General features: G+C 47.4%; 1 protein-coding gene across 3 annotated transcripts in view; it reads right to left on the reverse strand.

Moving 5' to 3' along the window:
- STX1A (syntaxin 1A) overlaps positions 1–19,278 on the reverse strand; it is a 329,962-nt gene that overhangs the window by 252,952 nt on the left and 57,732 nt on the right. For all 3 annotated transcript variants that reach the window (XR_006286303.1, XM_037880295.2, XM_043531075.1), the window contains exons 2-3: positions 18,178–18,255; positions 16,647–16,746 (exon numbers count right to left, since the gene is read on the reverse strand). Coding sequence is in view for 2 of the 3 variants with exons in the window: in XM_037880295.2 (XP_037736223.1) it covers positions 16,647–16,746; positions 18,178–18,255 (178 nt within the window). In the remaining variant the exon portion in view is untranslated. The remainder of the gene's footprint in view (positions 1–16,646; positions 16,747–18,177; positions 18,256–19,278) is intronic.

The raw sequence follows: 19,278 nt of genomic DNA on the forward strand, positions 1-19,278 counted from the left end.
CATGAGATCACTGCTATTAGTAGTGCCCATCTTTAAAAAAGGGAAGGAGGAGAATCCGGGGAACTACAGGCCAGTCAGCCTCACCTCAGTCCCTGGAAAAATCATGGAGCAGGTCCTCAAGGAATCAATTTTGAAACACTTAGAGGAGAGGAAAGCGAAGCGGAACAGTCAGCATGGATTCACCAAGGGCAAGTCATGCCTGACTAACCTAATTGACTTCTATGACGAGATAACTGGCTCTGTGGATGAGGGGAAAGCAGTGGACGTGTTATTCCTTGACTTTAGCAAAGCTTTTGACACGGTCTCCCACAGTATTCTTGCCAGAAAGTTAAAGAAGTATGGGCTGGATGAATGGACTATAAGGTGGATAGAAAGCTGGCTAGATTGTCGAGCTCAAAGGGTAGTGATCAATGGCTCCACGTCTAGTTGGCAGCCAGTATCAAGCGGAGTGCCCCAAGGGTCGGTCCTGGGGCCGGTTTTGTTATCTTCATTAACGATCTGGAGGATGGTGTGGATTGCACCCTTAGCAAGTTTGCAGATGACACTAAACTGGGAGGAGAGGTAGATACACTGGTGGGTAGCGATACGATACAGAGGGCCCGAGACAAATTAGAGGATTGGTTCAAAGGGATCTGTCCAAGAGGAGAGGTACTCTAAGTGCTGCATTAGGGGGGCTGTGTTGGTGAGTATCTGAGTGTCTGTTGCAGGGACAGTTTGTCCGTGTGCTTGATTGTTTGAAAAGTGTGAATTGGGAGTGCTTTGTTCCAGGTGGGCCTTGAGTGGGCCTGACTGTTATAAAAAGCCAGTCAGCTGCGAACCAACTGTGCGGCGAACAGCAGAGAGGCTAACAGAGGGAGTTTGCCTGAGGAGAGCCTACTGAGGCTTCCATCTTGCAGGCTTCACTGAGTAGTTATTGCAACAGCTGAGGAAGCTCGTAGAAGGAAGGTAATATGGATGGTGAGCATTCAGCTGTTGTCACATGCACAGGATGTGCCATGTTTGTCTTTCTTCCACAGGACAGAAGCGACTTTGTCTGTACAAAGTGCAAGCTCGTCTCCATATTGGAAGAGAAGGTTCAAGGTCTGGAGCAACAGGTATCGACCCTGCGTTGCACAAGAGAAACGGAAGATTTCCTGGACAGACGTCAGGATATGCTTCTACTGGCACAAGGTTCTAAAGATTCAGAGCAGGCTGCGCAGCGGGGACAGAAGGATGGTGAAGAAATTTGGCATCATGTGACCTCCAGAAGAAGAAACGGGAGCGTCCATGTACCAGCAACGCAGATACAGGTGAGCAACCGTTTTCATGTTCTCTCCACAGATACTAACGCGGAGAGTGGACTAGATGATACATCTGAGAGAAGGGAGCAGAAGGAGACTCCACCGATTGGAAGGCATGAGATGCACTGTCCTAGGGTTGGGGGTTCCACGACCACTGCTCCCAAGAGAAGGAGGCGGTTGGTGGTGGTTGGGGACTCTCTCCTAAGGGGGACTGAGTCATCTATCTGCCGCACCGACCGGGAAAACAGAGAAGTCTGCTGCTTGCCAGGAGCTAGGATTCACGACGTGACAGAGAGACTGCCAAGACTCATCAACTCCTCGCATTGCTACCGCTTCCTGCTTCTCCACGTGGGCACCAATGATACTGCCAAGAATGACCTTGAACGGATCACTGCGGACTACGTGGCTCTGGGAAGAAGGATAAAGGAGTTTGAGGCACAAGTGGTGTTCTCGTCCATCCTCCCTGTGGAAGGAAAAAGACCAGGTAGAGACCGTCAAATCGTGAAAGTCAACGAATGGTTACACAGCTGGTGTCAGAGAGAAGGCTTTGGATTCTTTGACCATGGGATGGTGTTCCAAAGAGGAGGAGTGCTAGGCAGAGACGGGCTCCACCTAACGAAGAGAGGGAAGAGCAGCTTTGCAAGTAGGCTGGCTAACCTAGTGAGGAGGTGTCATAAATATAAAGGGAGGGGTAACCAAGAGGCTCAGCCAGAGCCTGAAATACCCCATAGTGCACCAGTGGAGAGCGGTTCAGAGTCCACGGAAACAGCCCCACCCCATACATCGCTTCCAGAGGGACCAAGCCCAGGTCCACAATCCAGTGAGGAACTGATGTCTCCAGCATCAAGGGAACAGTTCCAGGCCGAACAGGAAGCAGATGAAAGCCTCCAGAGAGCTTAGACGGAGGCACGGAGCAACCCACTGCCTCTCAGCTCTTCTAATTGATCCCGGTTTGTTGTAGAAAGAGGACTTTTATACACAGAAACTCTTTCTAGTGGACACCAGGAAAACTGGCGTCCGTGGAGACAGTTGGTAGTTCCAACTAAGTACCGAGAAAAGCTCTTGAGCTTAGCCCATGATCATCCTCGTGGCCATGCTGGGGTGAACAGGACCAAAGACCATTTGGGGAGGTCAATCCACTGGGAGGGAATGGGCAAGGATGTTTCTGCCTATGTCCGATCTTGGGAGGTATGCCAACGAGTGCGAAAACCCCAAGACCAGGTCAAAGCCCCTCTACATCCACTCCCCATTATTGAGGTTCCATTTCAGCGAGTAGCTGTGGATATTCTGCGTCCTTTTCCGAAAAAGACACCCAGAGGAAAGCAGTACATACTGACTTTCATGGATTTTGCCACCCGATGGCTGGAAGCAGTAGCTCTATGCAACACCAGGGCTAAAAGTGTGTGCCAGGCACTAATGGACATTTTTGCCAGGGTAGGTTGGTCCTCCGACATCCTTACAGATGCAGGAACTAATTTCCTAGCAGGAACTATGGAAAGCCTTTGGGAAGCTCATGGGGTGAATCACTTGGTTGCCACCCTTACCACCATCAATGGTGGAGATGGCCTGGTGGAGAAGTTTAATGGAACTTTGGGGGCCATGATACGTAAATTCATAAATGAGCACTCCAATGATTGGGACCTAGTGTTGCAGCAGTTGCTCTTTGTCTACAGAGCTGTACCACATCCCAGTTTAGGGTTTTCACCATTTGAACTTGTATATGGCCGCGAAGTTAAGGGGCTATTACAGCTGGTGAAGCAGCAATGGGAGGGGTTTACACCTTCTTCAGGAACTAACATTCTGGACTTTGTAACCAACCTACAAACCATCCTCCGAATCTCTTTAGCCCTTGCTAAAGAAAACCTAAAGGATCCTCAAAAAGAGCAAAAGCCTGGTATGATAAACATGCCAGAGAGCGGTCCTTCAAAGTAGGGGACCAAATCATGGTCTTAAAGGCGCTCCAGGCCCAATAAATGGAAGCATCGTGGGAAGGGCCATTCACGGTCCAAGAGCGCCTGGGAGCTGTTAATTATCTCATAGCATTCCCCACCTCAAACCGAAAGCCTAAAGTGTACCATATTCATTCTCTAAAGCCCTTTTATTCCAGAGAATTAAAGGCTTGTCAGTTTACAGCCCAGGGAGGAGATGACGCTGACTGGCTTGAAGGTGTCTACTACGAAGAGAAAAGTGCTGGTGGCGTGGAAGAGGTGAACCTCTCCATGACCCTTGGGCGTATGCAGCGACAGCAGATCAAGAAGCTGTGCACTAGCTACACGCCGACGTTCTCAGCCACCCCAGGACTGACTGAACGGGCATACCACTCCATTGACACAGGTAATGCTCACCCAATTAGAGCCCAACCTTACCGGGTGTCTCCTCAGGCTAAAACTGCTATAGAACGGGAGATCCAGGATATGCTACAGATGGGTGTAATCTGCCCCTCCCACAGTGCATGGGCATCTCCAGTGGTTCTAGTTCCCAAACCAGATGGGGAGATACGCTTTTGCGTGGACTACCATAAGCTAAATGCTGTAACTCGCCCAGACAACTATCCAATGCCACACACAGATGAACTATTGGAGAAACTGGGATGGGCCCAGTTCATCTCTACCTTGGACTTAACCAAGGGCTACTGGCAGGTACCGCTAGATGAATCCGCCAAGGAAAGGTCAGCCTTCATCACACATATTCTATGATTCTATGTCGGGCTGTATGAATTTAATGTACTCCCTTTCGGGCTGCGAAATGCACCTGCCACCTTCCAAAAACTTGTAGAGGGTCTCCTAGCGGGATTAGGAGAATATGCAGTCGCCTACCTTGATGATGTGGCCATATTTTCGGACTCCTGGGCAGAACACCTGGAACATCTACAAAAAGTCCTTGAGCGCATAAGGGAGGCAGGACTAACTGTTAAGGCTAAGAAGTGTCAAATAGGCCTAAACAGAGTGACTTACCTTGGACACCAGGTGGGTCAAGGAATTATCAACCCCCTACAGGCCAAAGTGGATGCTAACCAAAAGTGGCCTGTCCCAAAGTCAAAGAAACAGGTCCAATCCTTCTTAGGTTTGGCCAGATATTACAGGCGATTTGTACCACAGTACAGCCAAATCGCCGCCCCAATGACAGACCTAACCAAAAAGGAACAGCCAAATACAGTTCAGTGGACTGAAGAGTGTCAGAAGGCCTTTAACCAGCTTAAACCGACACTCATGACTGACCCTGTGCTAAGGGCCCCAGACTTTGACAAACCGTTCCTAGTCAGCACAAATGCGTCCGAGCGTGGTGTGGGAGCAGTCTTAATGCAGGAAGGACCGAATCAAGAGTTCCATCCTGTCGTGTTTCTCAGCAAGAAGCTATCTGAGAGGGAAAGCAACTGGTCAGTCACTGAAAAAGAATGTTATGCCATTGTCTACGCTCTGGAAAAGCTACGCCCATATGTTTGGGGACAGCGTTTCCACCTGCAAACCGACCATGCTGCACTACAGCGGCTTCATACCACCATGGGAAATAACAAAAAACGTATTCGGTGGAGTTTAGCTCAGCTCGCCAAGATTTTGATTTCAACACACAACACATCTCAGGAGCTTCTAAAAAAGTGGCTGATACTCTCTCCCGTGAAAGTTTCCCAGAATCAACTGGTCCAAATCGTCCTTAAGATGTGGGAAATATTGTTAGTCTTTATACAGTTAGTAGTATATTTAGAGATGCATGTGTCTTATTAACTCTGTTTTCTCCTAGAGCTCCAGGAAGAAATCACAGCCAGTGTTTCACCCTATCTGTGATTTGGGGGGCGTGTCATAAATATAAAGGGAAGGGTAATCACCTTTCTGTATACAGTGCTGTAAAATCCCTCCTGGCCAGAGGCAACATCCTATTACCTGTAAAGGGTTAAGAAGCTCAGCTAACCTGGCTGGCACCTGACCCGAAGGACCAATATGGGAACAAGATACTTTCAAATCTTGTGGGGACTCGGGGGGAAAGCTTTTGTTTGTACTCTTTGTTTACATGTTGGTTCTCTCTTGGGACTGAGAGAGGCCAGACAGAAATCCATCTTCTTCAACCCATCCTAATCCAAGTCTCCAATATTGCAACCAGTGTAGGTAAGCCAGGCAAGGCGGATTAGTTTATCTTTTGTTTTATGTGAATTTCCCCGAGTTAAGAGGGAGATTTATTCCTGTTTTCTGTAACTTTAAGGTTTTGCCCAGACGGGGATCCTCTGTGTTTTGAATCTGAATACCCTGTAAAGTATTTCCCATCCCGATTTTACAGAAATGATTTTTACCTCTTTTTTTTTTAATAAAATCCTTCTTTTAAGAATCTGACTGATTTTTCCATTGTTCCAAGATCCAGGGGTTTGGGTCTTGGATGATTTTGTAACCAATTGGTTAGGATATTACTCTCAAGCCTCCCCAGGAAAGGGGGTGTAGGGCTTGGGGGGATATTTTGGGGGAAGACGTCTCCAAGTGGGCTCTTTCCCTCTTCTTTGTTTAAAACGCTTGGTGGTGGCAGCATAGAGTTCAAGGACAAGGCAAAGTTTGTACCTTGGGGAAGTTTTTAACCTAAGCTGGTAAGAATAAGCTTAGGGGGTCTTTCATGCGGCTCCCCACATCTGTACCCTAGAGTTTAGAGTGGGGAAGGAACCCGACAGTGGGGCTTTAAACTAGGTTCACCAGGAAAGGAGACCAAAGCCCTGAGGTAAGTGGAGAAGTGGGATACCGGGAGGAAGCATGAGCACGAGAGTGCAAGAGGGGAGGACTCCTGCCTCATACTGAGAAAGCTGGACAATCAGCGAGTTATCTTAAGTGCCTCTACAAAAATGCAAGACGCCTGGGAAACAAGCAGGGAGAACTGGAAGTCCTGGCACAGTCAAGGAATTACGATGCGATTGGAATAACAGAGACTTGGTGGGATAACTCACATGACTTGAGTACTGTCATGGATGGATATAAACTGTTCAGGAAGGACAGGCGGGGCACAAAAGGTGGGGGAGTTGCACTGTATGTAAGGGAGCAGTATGACTGCTCAGAGCTCTGCTATGAAACTGCAGAAAAACCTGAGAGTCTCTGGATTAAGTTTAGAAGCGTGAGCAACAAGGGTGATGTCGTGGTGGGAGTCTGCTATAGACTACCGGACCAGGAGGATGAGGTTGAGGAGGCTTTCTTCCGGCAACTAATGGAAGTTACTGGATCGCAGACCCTGGTTCTCATGGTAGACTTCAATCACCCTGATATCTGCTGGGAGAGCAATACGGCGGTGCACATACAATCCAGGAAGTTTTTGGAAAGGGTTGGGGATAATTTCCTGGTGCAAGTGCTGGAGGAACCAACTAAGGACAGAGCTCTTCTTGACCTGCTGCTCACAAACAAGGAAGAATTAGTAGGGGAAGCAAAAATGGAGGGGAACATGGGAGGCAGTGACCATGAGATGGTCGAGTTCAGGATCCTGACACAAGGAAGAAAGGAGAGCAGCAGAATACGGACCCTGGACTTCAGAAAAACAGACTTTGAGTCCCTCAGGGAACTGATGGGCAGGATCCCCTGGGAGAATAACGTGAGAGGGAAAGGAGTCCAGGAGAGCTGCCTGTTTTTTAAAGAATCCTTATGAGGTTACAGGAACAAACCATCCTGATGTGGAGAAAGAATAGTAAATATGGCAGGCAACCAGCTTGGCTTCACAGTGAAATCCTTGCTGATCTTAAACACAAAAAAGAAGCTTACAAGAAGTGGAAGATTGGACAAATGACCAGGGAGGAGTATAAAAATATTGCTCAGGGATGCAGGAGTGAAATCAGGAAGGCCAAATCATACCTGGAGTTGCAGCTAGCAAGAGACATTAAGAGTAACAAGCAGGGTTTCTTCGGGTATGTCAGCAACAGGAAGAAAGCCAAGGAAAGAGTAGGCCCCTTACTGAATGAAGGAGGCAACCTAGTGACAGAGGACGTGGAAAAAGCTAATGTACTCAATGCTTTTTTTGCCTCTGTCTTCACGAACAAGGTCAGCTCCCAGACTACTACACTGGGCAGCACAGCATGGGGAGGAGGTGACCACCCTTCTGTGGAGAAAGAAGTGGTTTGGGACTATTTAGAAACGCTGGATGAGCACAAGTCCATGGGGCCGGATGCGCTGCATTCGAGAATACTAAAGGAGTTGGCGGATGTGATTGCAGAGCCATTGGCCATTATCTTTGAAAACTCTTGGCAATTGGGAGAGGTCCCTGAAGACTGGAAAAAGGCTAATGTAGTGCCCATCTTTAAAAAAGGGAAGGAGGAGGGTCCGGGGAAGTACAGGGCAATCAGCCTCACCTCAATCCCTGGAAAAATCATGGAGCACATCTTCAAGGAATCAATTCTGAAGCACTTACAGGAGAGGAAAGTGATCAGGAACAGTCAGCATGGATTCACCAAGGGCAAGTCATGCCTGACTAACCTAATTGCCTTCTATGATGAGATAACTGGCTCTGTGGATGAGGAGAGAGCAGTGGACATGTTATTCCTTGACTTTAGCAAAGCTTTTGACACTGTCTCCCACAGTATTCTTCCCAGCAAGTTAAAGTAGTATGGGCTGGATGAATGGACTATAAAGTGGATAGAAAGCTGGCTAGATCGTCGAGCTCAATGGGTAGTGATCAATGGCTCCACATCTAATTGGCATCCAGTATCAAGCAGAGTGCCCCAAGGGTCGGTCTTGGGACAGGTTTTGTTCAATATCTTCATAAATGATCTGGAGGATGGTGTGGATTGCACCCTCAGCAAGTTTACAGATGACTCTAAACTGGGAGGAGAGGTAGATACGCTGGAGGGTAGGGATTGGCTACAGAGGGCCCGAGACAAATTAGAGGATTGGGCCAAAAGAAATCTGATGAGGTTCAACAAGGACAAGTGCAAAGTAATGCGCTTAGGACGGAAGAATCCCATGCAACACTACAGACTAGGGACTGAATGGCTTGGCAGCAGTTCTGCAGAAAAGGACCTAGAGAATAAGTTGGATGAGAAGCTGGGTATGAGTCAACAGTGTGCCCTTGTTGCCAAGAAGGCTAATGGAATTTTGGGATGTATAAAGTAGGGGCACTGCCGGCAGATCGAGGGACGTGATCATTCCCCTCTATTCGGCGTTCATGAGGCCTCATCTGGAGTACTGTGTCCCACACTACAAGAAGGATGTGGAAAAATTGGAAAGAGTCCAGCGGAGGGCAACAAAAATGATTAGGGGTCTGGAACACATGACTTATGAGGAGAGGCTGAGGGAACTGGGATTGTTTAGTCTGCGGAAGAGAAGAATGAGGGGGGATTTGATAGCTGCTTTCAACTACCTGAGAGGTGGTTCCAGAGAGGATGGTTCTAGACTATTCTCAGTGGTAGAAGAGGACAGGACAAGGAGTAATGGTCTCAAGTTGCAGTGGGGGAGCTTTAGGTTGGATATTAGGAAAAACTTTTTCATTAGGAGGGTGGTGAAACACTGGAATGCGTTACCTAGGGAGGTGGTAGAATCTCCTTCCTTGGAAGTTTTTAAGGTCAGGCTTGACAAAGCCTTGGCTGGGATGATTTGATTGGGGATTGGTCCTGCTTTGAGCAGGGGGTTGGACTAGATGACCTCCTGAGGTCCCTTCCAACCCTGATATTCTATGATTCTATTAGTCTGTCAATTCCTGAGCACAACATTCACCCCTAATATACAAGAAGCTCAAAAAATCCTCCTCAGCAGGTCAGAATAAAATATCAACCTAGCAGCTTCTGAACTCCCCTATAAATAATTAAACTCTGTCCAAAATAATCCTCGGCTACAGAATCACTTAGTGCTCAGCAAAGCAATTTCTATACTCACTTTCTTTCAAATCAGGCTGTTTGAAGAGTGCAAAGCTGTGTTTCTCATTGCTGATTATTAGCTGGCTCCAGATTCCCTTTTGGAGCCTTCTTCCCACTGACACAAATAATTAGCCAATTTCCTTTTACCTGTCTGATCTGTCCTGTAAAAAGCATTTCCCCCCTGTTCCTCCGGTACCTGCTTAGAAAGCTCAGGGCAGCAGCAATCTGGTGGGTGAACATGCCTGGTGCGATGTCAAAAAGCAGAAGGCATTAATGAAATGCTGCTCAGCTAGTGCCAGCTGCCATGCTTACCACATGGAGACTATCCAGCCCCCTGCTAGCCTTTAGCAATCCGTTACCACAATGGCCTCCTGAAAGCACAGCGCCCCCAGACTGACTGGGTTGTGCTGAATGGCATGTTAGTGATCGCTCTGAACCAGCACGCTGCTGCACCTGCGTGCTCTGTCATCTGGAGTGAGGAGAGAGAGGAGGGAGCCTCATTTTCCCAACTTCATTTCTTAGCCCCAGTATGAAGAGGTCTAGATGTTTCTTGGGGCACAAAATCAAGGTAAAGTATCCTGGACAGCACAGAGGAACAGGCTGGATTTTAGGATGGAAGCGGCAGAAAGCAGCATTTTCTCCTGACCTCTAACTTGCTAATGGAATGGAAAGGCACTGGTTCTTTAAAAAGAACAGGAGTACTAGTGGCACCTTAGAGACTAACCAATTTATTTGAGCATAAGCTTTCGTGAGCTACAGCTCACTTCATCGGATGCATAGAATGGAACATATAGTAAGATATATATTTATATATATATATATACACACACACACACACACACGCGCGCGCGCGCACACACACACACACAGATAAGTTGGAAGTTACCATACAAACTGTGAGAGGTTAATTAGTTAAGATGAGCTATTATCAGCAGAAGAAAAAAAACTTTTGTCGTCATGATCAAGATGGCCTGTTTAGACAGTGGACAAGAAGGGGTGAGGATACTTCACTTAAGGAAATAGATTCAATATGTGTAATGACACTCTCTAATTGAGACACAGATTTGAGCTCAAGGTAAATGGGACACCAGGATTAACCACAAAGAGTAGCCTTGTGCAGCACCTCAAAAGAGCAGGTTGGAGAGACCCTCCCCAGGACAGACTGGAGCTGTGAGCGGAGACACACACTGCCCTCAGGATGACTGAATCTACTGAAATTCAGAAGCAACAAGCATCATAGAATCATAGAATATCAGGGTTGGAAGGGACCTCAGGAGGTCATCTAGTCCAACCCCCTGCTCAAAGCAGGACCGATCCCCAACTAAATCATCCAAGCCAGGGCTTTGTCAAGCCTGACCTTAAAAACCTCAAAGGAAGGAGATTCCACCACCTCCCTAGGTAACGCATTCCAGTGTTTCACCACCCTCCTAATGAAAAAGTTTTTCCTAATATCCAACCTAAAGCTCCCCCACTGCAACTTGAGACCATTACTCCTTGTTCTGTCATCCGGTACCACTGAGAACAGTCTAGAGCCATCCTCTTTGAAACCCCCTTTCAGGTAGTTGAAAGCAGCTATCAAATCCCCCCTCATTCTTCTCTTCCGAAGACTAAACATCCCCAGTTCCCTCAGCCTCTCCTCATAACTCATGTGTTCCAGTCCCCTAATCATTTTTGTTGCCCTCCGCTGGACTCTCTCCAATTTTTCCACATCCTTCTTGTAGTGTGGGGCCCAAAACTGGACACACTACTCCAGATGAGGCCTCACCAATGTCGAATAGAGGGGAACGATCACATCCCTCGATCTGCCGGCAATGCCCCTACTTACACATCCCAAAATGCCACTGGCCTTCTTGGCAACAAGGGGACACTGCTGACTCATACCCAGCTTCTCATCCACTGTAACCCCTAGGTCCTTTTCTGCACAACTGCTGCCGAGCCATTCAGTCCCTAGTCTGTAGCGGTGCATTGGATTCTTCCGTCCTAAGTGCAGGACTCTGCACTTGTCCTTGTTGAACCTCATCAGATTTCTTTTGGCCCAATCCTCTACCACTCCTCCCAATTTAGTGTCATCTGCAAACTTGCTGAGGGTGCAGTCCACACCATCCTCCAGATCATTAATCAAGATATTGAACAAAAGTGGCCCCAGGACCAACCCTTGGGGCACTCCGCTTGATACCGGCTGCCAACTAGACATGGAGCCATTGATCACTACCCGTTGAGCTCGACGATCTAGCCAGCTTTCTATCCACTTTATAGTCCATTCATCCAGCCCATACTACTTTAACTTGCTGGGAAGAATACTGTGGGAGACAGTGTCAAAAGCTTTGCTAAAGTCAAGGAATAACATGTCCACTGCTCTCTCCTCATCCACAGAGCCAGTTATCTCGTCATAGAAGGCAATTAGGTTAGTCAGGCATGACTTGCCCTTGGTGAATCCATGCTGACTGTTCCTGATCACTTTCCTCTCCTGTAAGTGCTTCAGAATTGATTCCTTGAAGATGTGCTCCATGATTTTTCCAGGGATTGAGGTGAGGCTGACTGGCCTGTAGTTCCCCAGATCCTCCTCCTTCCCTTTTTTAAAGATGGGCACTACATTAGCCTTTTTCCAGTCTTCAGGGACCTCCCCCGATTGCCGAGAGTTTTCAAAGATAATGGACAATGGCTCTGCAATGACATCCGCCAACTCCCTTAGTACTCTCGAATGCAGCGCATCCGGCCCCATGGACTTGTGCACGTCCAGCTTTTCTAAATAATCCCAAACAACTTCTTTCTCCACAGAGGGCTGGTCGCCTCCTCCCCAGGCTGTGTTGTCCAGTGCAGTAGTCTGGGAGATGACCTTGTTCGTGAAGACAGAGGCAAAAAAAAGCACTAAGTACATTAGCTTTTTCCACATCCTCTGTCACTAGGTTGCCTCCCTCATTCAGTAAGGGGCCCACACTTTCCTTGGCTTTCTTCTTGTTGCTAACATACCTGAAGAAACCCTTCTTGTTACTCTTAACATCTCTTGCTAGCTGCAACTCCAAGTGCGATTTGGCCTTCCTGATTTCACTCCTGCATGTCTGAGCAATATTTTTATACTCCTCCCTGGTCATTTGTCCAGTCTTCCACTTCTTGTAAGCTTCTTTTTTGTGTTTAAGATCAGCAAGGAGTTCACTGTGAAGCCAAGCTAGTTGCCTGCCGTATTTACTATTCTTTCTCCACATCAGGATGGTTTGTTCCTGTAACCTCAATAAGGATTCTTTAAAATATTGCCAGCTCTCCTGCACTCCTTTCCCCCTCATGTTATTCTCCCAGGGGATCCTGCCCATCAGTTCCCTGAGGGACTCAAAGTCTGTTTTTCTGAAGTCCAGGGTCCATATTCTGCTGCTCTCCTTTCTTCCTTGTGTCAGGATCCTGAACTCGACCATCTCATGGTAACTGCCTCTCACTGCCTCCCATGTTCCCCTCCACTTTTGCTTCCCCTACTAATTCTTCCTTGTTTGTGAGCAGCAGGTCAAGAAGAGCTCTGCCCTTAGTTGGTTCCTCCAGCACTTGCACCAGGAAATTGTCCCTTACGCTTTCCAAAAACTTCTTGGATTATCTGTGCACCGCTGTATTGCTCTCCCAGCAGATATCAGGGTGATTGAACATTTGTGACTGTCCTGGTCATGCCCCTCCTACAGCCTGCATGTAGCTAACATCCACAGCTCCTCCAGGTCATAATGATGCAGAGGAGCAGAGTTCATTGGGCCTTGGCCTACTGAGACTGAAGCTGGCACTTACCCTTCTAGGTGAGCGTCTGTCATGGTTCAGCAGGTTTTTACTAACAACTCATTGTAATTTGCTGCAAGGCTCGTGGCTTCCAGCACCTAATTAACCTCCACTGAAGCCCTCCTGACAAGACAGCTCATGCTAAATCACTGCACTGATGTGAGAGGAAAAAACAAAGGCTCTACTTTTACTGCCCAATGGGCATGTAGGGCAGGAATTACAAAAATCACTGAGGGAAGCAGGAGCATGTCCCATTGAAAAATAACGGGAGTTGGGCTCAAACTTCTCAGACACTTTTCAAATCCTGTCTCCAACTCTGGGATGCTGTAAACCGCCCATGAGCCCCTACCTTCTATCAGCTCTCAGCCTGTTAAATAGATTCACGAACTGTAAGGTCAATGGGAGCCATTCTGATAATCTAGTCTGACCTTCTGCACGTCCCTGGCCAGAAAACATCACCCAAGGAGTCCTGCAGTGAGCCCAACACTTTGTGGTGGAAACATAGCCGATCTTTCAGAAAGATACCCTTAAATAATTACTGCAGGACCTCATGGTGGAAACACAGACAAGGAAGCCAAGGTGACAGGTGAGAGATGGTTCTAGGAATGTAAAGGCACGGAGGAATTGCATTATCAGGCTGAGAGCTTGGTGAACATTAACTGAGAAGCTGTTCCAGCTGTAATTAGGGATTAAGGGCCTGGGTGTCCTAGCGCTTGACACTGTAGATGGAGGAGCCAGAAAGGAAGCAAAGAGGAAGATGTGTAGAGAAAGGACAGAGCAGGAAGAGAGAGCGTGTAGAGGGAAGGGAAGAGGAAGTAAGCAAAAGAAGGAAGAAGGGAGGTTCGGGACAGGAGGGGCAAGCCAATCGATAAACATCTAGCCCTCACATCCTCTCCCTCATCCTCCCCTCCCCGTGTCACCTCTTGGGATGAACTCTTTACAGCAGGGGAGCTGTCCTATTGGTACCCAGAGCATAAGCACAGATTACGAATCAGGAACAATTGCAACCTGCCCTCTAAATTTTATTCTACTGCCAAAGACAAAGGCTTCCCACCGTTTGAAAAGCAGCCTTCTCCCTAGCAGTCGCCCCCACCGCAGCCCTCTGGACAAGGGATCTGATTGCTGTCAAAAGGAACCAGTCTCAGTCCTCCAGCATCCCCAGGGCTCTCCTCACAATGCTGGAGGGCAGCAGAGGGAGACCTCCAGGAGCGCGTGTTTGGAAAGTGAAACTCTTCATAGAATCATAGAATCATAGAATATCAGGGTTGGAAGGGACCTCAGGAGGTCATCTAGTCCAACCCCCTGCTCAAAGCAGGACCAATCCCCAATCAAATCATCCCAGCCAAGGCTTTGTCAAGCCTGACCTTAAAAACTTCCAAGGAAGGAGATTCTACCACCTCCCTAGGTAACGCATTCCAGTGTTTCACCACCCTCCTAATGAAAAAGTTTTTCCTAATATCCAACCTAAAGCTCCCCCACTGCAACTTGAGACCATTACTCCTTGTTCTGTCATCCAGTACCACTGAGAATAGTCTAGAACCATCCTCTCTGGAACCACCTCTCAGGTAGTTGAAAGCAGCTATCAAATCCCCCCTCATTCTTCTCTTCCGCAGACTAAACAATCCCAGTTCCCTCAGCCTCTCCTCATAAGTCATGTGTTCCAGTCCCCTAATCATTTTTGTTGCCCTTCGCTGGACTCTCTCCAATTTATCCACGTCCTTCTTGTAGTGTGGGGCCCAAAACTGGACACAGTACTCCAGATGAGGCCTCACCAGTGTCGAATAGAGGGGAACGATCACGTCCTTCGATCTGCTCGCTATGCCCCTACTTATACATCCCAAAATGCCATTGGCCTTCTTGGCAACAAGGGCACACTGCTGACTCATATCCAGCTTCTCGTCCACTGTAACCCCTAGGTCCTTTTCCGCAGAACTGCTGCCTAGCCATTCGGTCCCTAGTCTGTAGCTGTGCATTGGGTTCTTCCGTCCTAAGTGCAGGACCCTGCACTTATCCTTATTGAACCGCATCAGGTTTCTTTTGGCCCAATCCTCCAATTTGTCTAGGTCCCTCTGTATCCTATCCCTGGTTTATTCACTGGTTTATGTTCCTATTATCAGACACCAAATGAAGGTGGCGGGCAGCACTGTGGGGAGCAACATAGGCTGTAACCGTACAGTTTAAACAGGGTCTTTCTGAAACAGGAGGATTTCTTTCTGTGTTGCCTACTATACCTTAGTAGCATATGGAACAGCCTGTCGGAAACACATGGCAGCAGGTCCAGCTACGTCCCACCAAGCTGTGCTGAATAACTGCCCCATGCATATTGATTCACCCAAACTCTCGCTGTGGGAAGAAAAAGTCACAGACTGTTTTAGGAAATCTGAACTGGAAAAATCTCATTCCCCACAGGGGCAGGTTCCAGAAATCAGGCCCGGAAAAACTGCCTAGTAAAAGCCTGTCCACTGAGCAATAGCATGAACAGGGATGATCAGATAGGCATCTGACAGTTCAGATCCTCTGCATTTACCGCGATCTCTTATCTAGTGGTTAGTATTTGGGACTGGGGAATCCAGTAGCTCCTCCTGTGACCTCAGGCATATCTCAACCTCCCAATGTCTCAGTTTCCCCCTTTGTAAAATGGAGATAATAGCTATTAGCTACCTCACAGGGGACCGTGGGCCTTCATTTATGCCAAGGACCAGCATGTGATGGGGGAGAGAAAAGACATACTTGAATGTTTGAACTCAGAGACCACAGGGACGGGCACCATAGCCAGATAGAAACAGAACTTCAGGCAACCTTTAAGAGAGCTTAGGTTGCGATTCAGAATAAGGTTCAGGTCAATTCTTATTTAATCCTGATTGGTTCACCCACCCTCCATAAAAATTGTAACCTAGCCAGAAGGGGAGCAAAATGGATGGTATAAAGCAGGGGTTCTTCCATCCATGCATTCTACACTCCACAGCAGGCATTTCAGAGACCCAGCTCCAGAGGGTGGCCACACACCCAGACTGCAAATCTGGAGGCACAGAAAGGGTTGCATCACTTCTCAGACTGTGCCTACAGTGGTGGGAACCCATTGAGAATCCTGCCTCATTAGTTTATTCTCCTTTAGCAGCCTGTCTGGCCAGGAGCTATTGCCAGGGAGCGAGCAGGCAGTGTATCACCAGTTCTCTCAATCAAACCCTCCTGTTCGTTCTCTCTGCAGAGCTGGAGGACATTGCTGTTTCCTAGTCATGACACAATCTGGAGGTGGCAATGGTGTCTGTAAATTAGTATATTTGATACCGAAGTGGCACGAGTACAAGCTCCGGGTCTCGGCAGCAATAACAAGACAATTACATTTGTTTTCTAGCTGAGTGGACAGGAAAATGACTCACCTGGATTAAAAGGGCCATTTGCTCTTTGCAGCCTCACTGCATCCACCAGCCTTAGGCACAGAATCATTCTGCACTAGCCTTAAGAAGCCCTCAGTGTTCCTCCTCATCTCCTTTCCTACCAGCCAAAAGAGCCCAGCAAGCCATCTAGTCTCCTTTCCTAGCTGCCCAGCCCACCTCCGGTCTCTCTCTTCCCCAGATGGCTTCTATCAGCTCCATGGTCATCACGCACCTCATCAGCCTCCTAGTTTACACCACACGCTGGTTACATCACAGCCAGCATGACCACTGTCGCACTGTACCAGCATCTAATTCTTTGCATATGTCCCATCCATCCACTCAAGAAAGCAGATCAAGCCTGATGTGTCACGGTAGTACACATGTGTTCCCCACACCCCACAGCCTGCTGGAGCAGAAAGCCGAGAACGCCTCACTCACTCTCATCTGGGTTTGGGGATGCAAGAATAGCACTGTGCTTCCTCTTCACTTCCTCCACATTCTCAGAAATTTTATCGATGAACCCTCGAATTTCTTCCACCTACGGAGACATGGCCCAAATGAACACAGCTGTTCAGCATATTCATGACAGTTGAGTCTATGGGAAGGGGAGAGATTGTTAGACTCAAGTGCTCCCCCATCTGAAAGCAGTCATAGGAGACCTGGGCCAGCATAGGCTGCTTCCTGCAGGAGAATTTAGCTGGCTACCACCTGATTGGCTTCTTAAAAGTGTGGCTATATCATGAAAAGAGACTCTCTAAAGTGCAGCAGTGTCATTTGGGGGCAGGGGAACAGTTCCCATGTTTATTACATCAGTGACTCTATGTCACGTATGTTCAGTTTACATGTTAGAAAATGTTATTTCAACATGCCAGCCCAGAAAACTCCCTTGGAATCCAGGAGACTCCAAGCTTCCCAGCTCATGCATTAGCATCAAGAATAATGGTTTTCCATCTGGGACACTGAATAATTCTGCTCCAGATGCACAAGTCAAACTGCAGACCAGCTTGCTCTTCCATAACTGCTGGATCCACAGGGTTAACCTTTTAGTCATTAAGGAAAACACACTTGGCCGATACAGTGGGAGAGTAGAAGTAGTGAGTGAGAAGGTGACCTTCACTGCACCTTAAGGAAGTTTGCTGATGTCTTGGGAAATGCAGTCAGGGTTGCATTATGCTGTTTTTCTGGGCTGCCTATCTAGAATACCTCTTCCTTCAATTCGCTGAGTGACTTTTCAATGGGGTTTTACATCCTTCATTCAACTTTTGATAGACTGCCTAGAGATTTCTTCACCCCCCCAACACACTATGATAAAGGTGTTCTAAAAAGCTGCACGCATTGCTCCACATGCCAGAATAGAACCTCCATTTGTAAGCCAGATATGAACAGAAAAAGTCAGCCAGTCCCATGCAGAGGGACTTCCAGGGTTGTTTTAGTGCCTTTCTGCTATAATCAAAGCACTGAGGCAAGAAAGGTTGCAGGGTTTGAGGCTTTCTGCTGCCCCAAAAGACAGTGGCTTTCCTCCACACTGGCATAGGGACATCTGTTCTAATTTACCAACAGTTGCTAAAGTTGTCCCTTTGGTTTCGATGGATGCACCTGGAGGATCAAATTTCACATTACATCATAGGCTTTGTAATTGCACATTACAACATTGGCTCTGCTGTGAAGACTGCATGATTCTAATCAATGCCTAAACCTTTATGGGGCATGCTCTGGGGTGCGACCGAGGAGGAGCTAACATAGGCTGAAGCCTGAGAATTGGCAGACCTCATGTCAACGAGAAAAAGACTCTGTTCCCACTGGCAATTCCTACACACATGACTGTGACATCAACTGGAGGGCAGGGATGAGAACACAGGTGCCATGTATTCTGTGGCTAGAGTCCAGTGGGAGGTCAGGGAGAGAGCACCACTTAGAGTTCTGACCAGCGACACAGCTCTGAGCTTCGCTGAGAGAACCAACATCTCACCTGTTCAAAGAACTCATCCATGAAGCGATCCCGGTCCACGCTAACGGTGACTTCATCATCGTCATCACTGTCCTTAGCCTGTGCAGACACAAACACAGACATTAGCAAGCTGCTCTCTACAAACTTCGCTGATCCATTCTAAGAACGTAGCCCAATGGCCCTCTCTCGAGTCAGCAGAACGTGGGTTTCCCTCTGAACTTTGCCTGGGAACAGGTTACTCCTGTGATGCGGGAGGTAAATGCTGACCCTTTAGAAGCTGTGGGGATTAATTAAATTAATGGAAAAGGAAAAACCCAGGAAAGAATCAGTCCCTGGACACTGCATTTAGAGTGTTACTAAAAGGCTTAAGGAAATATCAAGATCAGGCTCACACACAGAGGCATGATGAAAATCACCACTGAAACTCATGGTCAAGTCTCTTAAGTTTTTTGTGCCTCAGTTTACCTTAGTGTAAAATAAGAACAATGATATTTACATCTTTACATAGTGTGCTGAAAGGAATCATTTGATGTCCTCATACACACAGCAGAGGACAGCTCAGTGAAAACAACTGCTCCACGCACAAAAAGGATGTGTGACTAGTAAACATGGGGTAGAAAATAACACAGAATATAGTATAATCACAATATATAAATGGATGCTATGTTCACTTTTGGTCATCCTATTGCAGTAAAACCTTAGCAGAAATAGAGGAGAGCAGGGTTCACAGACAGGTGACCAAAATTAGAGATCTAGAAAGTCTTCAACATGAGGAGTTTTTATAGCTGTGTTGGTCCCAGCATATTAGAGAGACAAGGTCTCGTGAATATCCGAGGATCAACATGGCTACAACACTGTACACAACAATGGAAGATATCGAACTCACCCACCTCCTCTTTAGTATGAGGAGACAGTTAAAAGATTTCATGAAGAGAGGAGACATGAGAGAGAGGAAATAATGAATGGATAGGGAAGTTCCTATATACCTTTGCACTCTTGGAAAGGGGAGGTGCAATGAAATTGAAAGGGAACAAATTTAATACTAACAAAAAGAAAGATTCTCTTTTACTCAACACAGAATTCACCCATGAACTCCCTGCCACATGGTATCAGAGCCCAGGA

The sequence above is a fragment of the Chelonia mydas genome, chromosome 17 (genome assembly GCF_015237465.2).
Source record: "Chelonia mydas isolate rCheMyd1 chromosome 17, rCheMyd1.pri.v2, whole genome shotgun sequence".
NCBI classification, from domain to species: domain Eukaryota; kingdom Metazoa; phylum Chordata; order Testudines; family Cheloniidae; genus Chelonia; species Chelonia mydas.